Source organism: Elephantulus edwardii, unplaced genomic scaffold (assembly GCF_000299155.1).
Source record: "Elephantulus edwardii isolate Elephantulus edwardi_28Jun2011 unplaced genomic scaffold, EleEdw1.0 scaffold00313, whole genome shotgun sequence".
NCBI lineage: Eukaryota > Metazoa > Chordata > Mammalia > Macroscelidea > Macroscelididae > Elephantulus > Elephantulus edwardii.
Window position 1 is genome coordinate 363,111 of NW_006400063.1, and position 8,940 is coordinate 372,050.

The 8,940-nt window shown below is 33.4% G+C and overlaps 1 protein-coding gene across 1 annotated transcript in view; it reads right to left on the bottom strand.

Annotated features, from left to right (window-relative positions):
* The window catches only part of SNTG1 (syntrophin, gamma 1), a 481,189-nt gene that overhangs the window by 303,377 nt on the left and 168,872 nt on the right, over positions 1-8,940 (bottom strand). The window contains exon 8 of the mRNA XM_006901168.1: positions 522-604. Within this exon, the coding sequence (XP_006901230.1) occupies positions 522-604 (83 nt within the window). The remainder of the gene's footprint in view (positions 1-521; positions 605-8,940) is intronic.

Sequence of the window (8,940 nt, forward strand, 5' to 3'; positions counted from 1 at the left end):
ATATTATGGAAAATTAATAATTTCAAAAGAATAATGAATTAAGGTAAAATTATTTGGAGCACAAAATATAAAAAATATGGACTGTTATAAAATTACATAATATGTGGCTTTCCAAAACTAGATTTAATAAAGGAATAAAATGATATTTTAAAAAACAAACAAAAAATGACATAATAGTAATGAAGCAATCAAAGGTTTCAGGGCTAATATATAGGCCAGATTAAATATTAATTATTGCCAACTATAAATATATTGTGGGCTCTGGTGGCAGAGTCCATAGGCAGTTGCTCTGCTAATTTGAAGGTGGTATCTCCTTGACAGTTTGAATCCACTAACCACTCCAAGGGAGAAAGATCTGTGATCTCCTCCAATGCTATTTACAGTTTCTGAAAACCTAATAGAAGGTCAGCCATGAATTGGTTCTGACTCTAAAGCAATGAATTTTTATTAATTATGTATATTATTCATGTCTTCCCTATGTTAGGTCCTTATTAATCTAGATTATGCCTTAGTCATCTTACTGTATTGTTGGGATGGTAGTTGAGATGTAAGCCACTGTCACAAAGAGGAGAAGAAGTGCCACTGCTCTGGTCACTGGGAGCACCTACAAGAAACAAAATCACATACTCAGGATGCTCAATATGGTTCTTAGAAATGAAACAACAGAATTAAGAAACGCATCTGACATGGAGGGTGAACTACACAAGTTACAAGAAGAAACTATATTGTTTTGTTTTTGTTGTTGCATACCAAAGAGTTGGAACTGACTCATAGCTGACCCTTCAATGGGTTTTCAGAAGAAATTCATTACAAAGGAGGAGACTGCACATTATTCTTCTATGTAGAAGCTCATGGCCTTGAACAGCATGCCCTTGGGGTTGCAGCACAGTTTCTAGCTATTAGGCTACCAGAGCTTCCTTAGGAATCCTGATAAATACGTTATTTAGAAAAATAAAATTCTTCTTAAAGTCAATCTAAGAGTTTTTACTACTCTTATTTGTGAACACAAATGGTATATGCTATTCTAATAAAGCTTTTATATTACATCTTGTATTTTTAAGAATATTCATGTTATCAGGAAAATTAAGTGCTGTTGTTGTGTATCATTTTGAGTCTGAACCAACCCATAGCTAACAACCCAGTGGGTTTTTGGAGGCTAAAATGGAGCAGGAAGAGGTATTCCAATTAGGGGCTAATTTTTTTTTTTAATCACTAACATCAAAACACCTGAAAGTAAGTTAAGCAACTGATTAATTGGTTCCCTGAAAGAGATTCATTATTTTTTGGGTTTATTTTGTAAAACATTTATTCAAGAAAATACATAGCCTTATTAAATGTTACAACATTATTCAAAGTGGTCTAAACACAAATGAGTGAAGAACAGATGAGCTGTGAGAGGATATCAAGAATTTCATCCAGGAGGAAAGCAAAAGGTCATTAAAAAGTCACAAGAGGAAGAAAAGGCCAATATGGATGTCAGAAGAGAATATGACTATTACATTAGAACACTGAGAAGCTAGAGAAAGGGAAGACAATCAAGGTTAAGGACTTGAACAAATTTCAAATGGCAGCACAGAAAGACAAACCAAAGTATTTTAATGAAATATACAAAGACTTGGAGTAAAAAATCAAAAGGGCTGAACTTGTTTGGCATTTCTCAAACTGAAGCAACTGAAGAACAAATTTAAGCCTTGAGTTTCAATACTTAGAGATGCTTTAGGCAGAATATTAAATGATCCAGGAATCATTAGAAGATGGAAGGAGAATACAGAGTCACTGTTTCAAAAAGAATCAGCTTATCCAGAAGAATTTTATGAAACAACATATGATTGTCAAGAACCTGTGGTTATGAAGTAGGAAGTTCAAGCTCTTCTGAAGGAATTGGCAAAAACCAAAGTCTCAGGAATTGACAGTATATTAATTGACATATTTCAAAAGAGTCTGCCCTATACACACTCACCAAGTTGTGCCAAGAACTCTAGAGGACAACTGCTCAACTAATTGGAAGAGATCCATATTTTTTCCCATTCCAAAGAAAGATTATACTTACCTGGCAGGGGAGATACCAAAGAAAGATGATCCAAAAGACTATGGCAATTATTGAACAATATCAATAATATCAGATGCAATCAAGATCCTGCTCAAAATTAAGCAAAAATGACCAGAGCAGCACATTAACAGAGAACTGCCAGATGTGCAGGCTGGGTTCAGAAGAGGCTGTGGTACTAGGGAGAATATTGCTAATGTTAGACGGATCTTGGCTGAAAGCAGAGCATACAGAGAAATGTCTACTTGTATTTCATTGACTATGCAAAGGCCTTTGACTGTGTGGATCACAACAAATTGTGGATAATTCTGAGAAGAAAGGGAATCACAGAACAATAGTTGTAGAAGACATCAATACACCACTCTCAACAAAAGATAGAACTACCAGAAAGAAGTTCAAAAGAGAAGCTCAAAAATGATGCAGAAGAATTAAACCACACAATAAACCAACACAATCATATAGCTATATATATAGACTAATGCACCCCAAAAAATCTGAGTATATATTCCCCAACTTGCAGAGAACCTTTCCAGAATAGAACATATTTTAGGTCACAAAGCAAGCATCAATAAATTAAAAAACAAACAAACATGGAAGTAATACAAATCAATTTCTCAGAACACACAGTACAAAATTAGAAATCAATAATGAGAAGATAAAGGAGAAATAACCGTACATCTGGAAGCTGAAGACATCCTGCTTTAAAAGAGAGGGTAATAGAAGAAATTAAAATATGAAATTTAAAAAAAAAGTTTCTTGAAATAAATGAGAATGTAAGAAAACTTACCAAAACCTCAAACCTCTGGGTAACAGCCAAAACAGTAACCAGAGATAATGAGAGTAATCAATTTACAGCAGTAAACAATGATATCAAAAGGGAGAGGAAAAAAAAATGAAAATTGACTCTCTAACCCAACATTTCCAGCAAGTTGAAAAGGAACAGCCAGAAAACCCATCTACCTAAAAGAAATTAAATTATAAAAATTAGGGCAGAAATAAATGAAATAGAAACCAGAAAAACAGTTGACATTATCTACAAGACAAGGAATTAGTTCTTTAAAAAAATCAGTAATATCAAGAAACTACCAGCAAAATTAACTAACAAGGAAAAGAAAGAAAAGACACAAATAATCTGAATAAGAGATGAAAGGGGCAATATAATAACAGAATCAATGGAAAGAAAGTGTTAACAATGGAATATTATGAAAAACTACACTCAAACAAATATAAAAACCTAGAAGAAATGGAAAATTACTTAGAATCTAACTACCCAAACTGACACAGACTGAAGCAGAATACCTGGACAGATCCATCACAAAAGAAGAAAATGAATAGGTAATAAGACAACTTACAACAACAACAACAAAAAGCCCCAGACCAGATGGTTCCACTAGTGAATTTTAGCAAACATTCAGAGAACTGTCACCAGTTTTGCATAAACTATTTCAGAAACTTGAAAATGATGAAATTCTCCAAGGCTCATTCTGTGAAGCAAATATATCTTTGATACCAAAGTCAGGTAAAGACACGACCAAATTAGAAAACTATAGATCAGTATCTCTCATGAACATAGATGCAAACCCACATAAAACTTGGCCAATAGAATCCAACAATACATAAAAAAATAAAGAGAATAAAGACATTCTCTTTGAAAACAGGAACTAGCAAGAATGTCCATCATCACCTATCCTATTCAATATTATATTGGAAGTCTTAGCAAGAGTAATAAGATAAAAGAAGGAAAAAGATATCCAAATTGGCAAAGAGGAGGTAAAGCTGGCTCTAAATGCAGATGTTGTGATAATATACTTAGAAACCTGAAATACTCAGTGAGAAAATGACTGGACATAGTCGAAAACAAGGTATCAGGATGTGAAATCAACATACAAAGTAGCAGGATATAAAAGCAACTTACAAAATTCAATTGAATTTCTCTACAGTTAGAAAGAGAATACAGAAAAGGAGCTAAGAAAAACAGTACCCATCACTATAGATAATTTGAGAGCAAATATCTCTAGAGACACAAAAGACCTATTCAACAAATAAAAAGATACCTGGAGAAATGGAAGACTATACCACACTCATTCGTAGAAAGACTCAATATCATGAAAATAACAACTCTACCGAAGACAATATACAAGTTCAATGGAGTCCCAATACAGATAACAATGCCATTCTTCAACAAGATGGAAAAGGCAATTTTTAATTTTATTTGCAATGGAAAGAGACCCTGAGTAAACAAAGCATTCCTGAAAAAGAGAAACAAGGTAGGAGGCACCACACTCCCTGATTTCAAATCATACTACACAGTTTTGTTTTGGTGGTCAAAATGTGTGGTACTGGTACAGTGACAGATTCATAGATTAGTAGAATAGAAATGAGAACTTAGAAATCAGCTTATCTACCTGTGATCAACTGATTTTTGACAAAGAGATGAAATCAATGAAGTGGGGAATCAACAGCCTTTTAACAAAATGGTATTGGCAAAATTGTAAAACCATCTCTAGAAAACTCAAGCAAGACCCACAGCTCCCACCATATTAAAAAAAAAAACAAAACAAAACACACAACAACAACTAACTCACATGGATCAGGCAGGTTGGAGTAAAACCAAAGACTGAATTTCATTGGAGAAAAGCTTGGGAATACTCTAGAATCCCTAATCCACAATTTGAACAGTCTTCCAAGCATAATGAAAAATCTGCAACTAGGAGAGAACCAAATAAATCAATGAGACCTTATAAGAATCAAATCCATATGTACAACAAAAAACTTCTCTAACAGCGTAAAAAGGAAAGCTACTCAATGGGAAAAAATATTTGGTAATGACATCTCTGATAAGGGACTTAGGCCTAAAATTTATAGAATACTCCCACTGAAGGAACTGAAGAACAAATTCAAGCCTTGAGTTGCAATACTTAAGGATTCTTTGGGTAGAATATTAAATGATGCAGGTAGAATTAGAAGAGGGAAGGAGTATACAAAGTCACTGTAAAAAAATAAAAAAAATAGCTGACACAGAAGAATTTAATGAAACAATATATGATTGTCAAGAGCCTGTGTTGATAAAGTTGGAAGTTTAAGTTGCTCTGAAGGAATTTGTGAAAAACAAGGCCCCAGGAATTGATGGCATATTAGTTGATATATTTTAACAAATAGGTGCTGCCCTGGAGATGTTCACCAAGTTTTGCCAAGAAATCTTGATGACAACCACCTGCTCAACTAACTGGAAGAAATTCACATTCGTCCCTATGCAAAAAATAGGGTACTTAACAGAGTGTGGAAATTATTGCACAATACCACTAACATCCCATACAAGCAAGAACCTGCTGAAAATTGTAACCAGCACATCAATAGAGAACTACTAGATGTGAAGGCAGAGTTTAAAAGAGTCCGTGGCACTAAGGATATTTTAGTTAATCTTAGATCGATCTTGACTGAAAGCAGAGAGTACCAGAGTAATCTGTGTTTCATGGACTATGCAAAGGTATTTGTGTGAATTACAACAAACTGTAGCTGACTCTGAGGATAATGGAAATTTCAGAACACTTGATTGTACTTAAGCAAAACCTATAATTGGACCACTCAGTCATCAGAACTGAGCAAGGAAACACTTCACGGTTCAAAATTAGAAATAGTGTACTCCAGGGATGCATACTGTCCCTATACCTTTTCATTCTCTATGTGGAATAGATCATCCAGAAGGCTGGGCTGTATATGGAAGAAAGCAGCATCAGCATTATGCAGATGACATAATCCTGCTTGCTGAAAATGAGGAGTACCTGAGATATTTTCTGCAGAAAGTCAAGGACTGCAGCCTTAAATATGGCTTAAATATGAAGCTCAACATCAAGAAAACAATAATTCTCACCAGTGGGCTAATTCACAGCATCATGCTAGACAGTAAAGATTTTGAGATTGTTAATAGCTTCAGCTTGCTTGGCTCCACAATCAACACTCTTGGTATCAGCAGCCAGGAAATCAAAAGATGAGTTGCATTGGGGAAATGTGCTGTAAGGGACCTCTCCAGAGTATTGAAGAGCAACAATGTCAGTCTCAAGACTGAGGTGTGCCTGAACCAGGCCATGGTCATCTTAATTACTTGCTATGCATCAGAAATCTTGATAATGACTAAGGACGACAGAAGGAGAATTAATGCCTTTGAGTTGTGGTGCTGGAGAAGAGTATTGTCTACGAGGAGATCAAACAGGTTTGTCCTAGAGTTGGTGAAACCAGGCTGCTCCTTGGAAGCAAGGATTCTGAGGCTCCATTTGACATACTTTGGGGATGTTGCAAGGAGGGATAATCCTTGGAGAGGGTCATCATGCTTGGAAGGGTGGAGGGACAGTGCAAGAGAGTAAGAGCCTGCATGAGATGGATTAACTCAGTGTCTGAGACTGTAAATGTATCAGAGACAATAAGGTTGGCTCAAAATAAAGCAGGGTCCAGAGCTGTTGTACATCGGGTCATTATGAGTCATAACCAAAACAACAAATACTTGGGAAAAAAGTGATTAAATCAACTGTCACAGGGACACATATGATTCACTATCCTCTTATGTAGGGAGCAGTGGTAGCTTAATGGTAAGGAATTGTACTGCCAACACAAAAAGATGCAGCTCAATTCTGCCAGTAGCTTTGGGAGAGAAAAATAGGCAATCAACTCTCCTGAGGTTACTATGTCTGAAAATCCACTGGCGGATCATCCAGCTATTAACTGGTTCGCACTTCATGATACACAGCAACAACAGCCACCACCCACATATGTGAGACTACTTAGGCTGTCTTGGTTGTCATCTTCACATGTCTTTTTTTTACAAAGCTACAGTTTGTGTGCAAAACTCCAATCTTTAAGTTACAACAGTAACACACTTTAAAATAATGAAGGTTTTTGTTTGTCTTTAAAGTTCCATTTAACATCATATTCCAAGGTAATGGCAAATTCTATGTTTGGAAAAATAATTTTTCTTGATGAGAAAATATTTGCTTGTGTTCTATCTCTAAAATTGATCTCATTTTGCACTATAATTGTCAGAATTAAAAAAAATTGTCAGAATTAGGGAAATTATCTAATATTGCATAATAGGAATAATAAACCCCTTATCAAATCACCAAGGAAATAAAATTTCTGAGTTAAAGAAAAGTAATGCACATCATAAATGTATTTGATTCTCCCCAAATAAAAAATGACATAGTCTGTAGTAAGTTGTGCTATTAACTCTGGCGGTTCAGCGGTTCAAATCCATCAAAGACTGCAACGCACAAACATGGGCAATCTTCTCCTTGGTGCTTATAGCCACAATATTATTAACCTTCTGGAGTATCAGCTAGGAGTCAATTCTGACTTGATGACAATAGTTTCAAGTTTTATAATCAGGATTACAATACAGATACATACACAAACAGATATTTATTAAAATGCATATTTGTTATGAATTTGAGTTTTTATTAATTAATTTTAAAAGAAAAGAAAATAAATTTTAACCCAAAAAAATTGTGTGTTGGGAAGTTTATAAATGTGAAGTATTAGTTTAAAAAATTTTAATTTCTTTCTGAGATGCAAAATCTAACTAAACTCACAGCTACCAAGTTTATTATGACTAACAGAGACCCAATAGGACAGGTCTAGATTTCCCCAATGGGCTTACAGAGCTCTAAATCTTACAGACACAAATTTTTATATATTTACATTATTTTAATTTAAACATTATAAGTCACAGATAGTACTCCTAACATTAAGAAGTAATTATATACTCAGAAAATGAATGTTTTCTCCTCTGTTATTACTTAAAACTCTATCATTTTCCTGATGCTATAAAAGACAAAATTCATTGTCAATGAGTAGAGTCCAATCCAAAGTGACCCTCAATTTTGTACTTGATGCTGTAATTTTAACATGAGGAGACTTGTCCATGTGGTGGATTTGGTAAATGGTAAAAATATGGATGAAATACAGAGAGCATTGCTCTTTTACATAGATTTTAGTAAATTTCACAAAACAAAATGCGTATGAATTGTTGGATGAAAAAACAATTTTCTCTATACAATTTGGCTCAAATCACAAATCTTAAAGAAAGGAAGGGAAATCACAACTTTAAAAAAGAAATTAAAAAAGTGGAATATAATATTACTTTGAAATCCAAATAAAAAAATGCTTTTTTTAATTCTTTACTAATACTTATGTTGTTAAACTTAAAAGCATTAAATTTAATAATCCCCAGAAATTAGATTTTTTTAATACTAATTATTGTGAGATAAAAATGAGACTAAAAAACCTCTTTGTTTATTTGTTTCAAATTGCAACAACTTGATTTATAAGAACAAAATATAAAAAAGTATATTAATAGTTATGGAATCTAACAGCAGGTGTAAAATATTACATAGCTATGTAAGTGAATAAAAACCTGAACTATATAAAGGAAAAAAATAATCCACACATCAGAAAGGCAAATAATGATTTAATTATATGCAGTTCTAGAGAAGGCAAAAATAATCTATGAAAAATAACATCAAATCATTTCTTATTTCTAGGATATTATTTAATGGTAAAAAGTGTACAGGATCTATTTTGCAATGTAGAGCAGGGTTGATTAAGTATGTTTATCAGTATGTTAAAATTCATGCAATTGTACATATAAATTCTTTGCATATTATTACATTGAAATTATACCTCTGTTAAAAAGACAGCTTTCTTTGATCTGTTTGTAAAATTATTGGACAGATCATTAAATATTTAAGTTTGGAAAAACAAAAACTGATACTGGAAATTTTAAACATCTATAACATAAATTATTATATATTCATATTTGAGAAGGGCTTTCTTTTCTTATTGAAGTGGTATAAATTTAATTTAAAAAATCAAACAAGTATGGTAATCAAATAGTAGTAATTTTC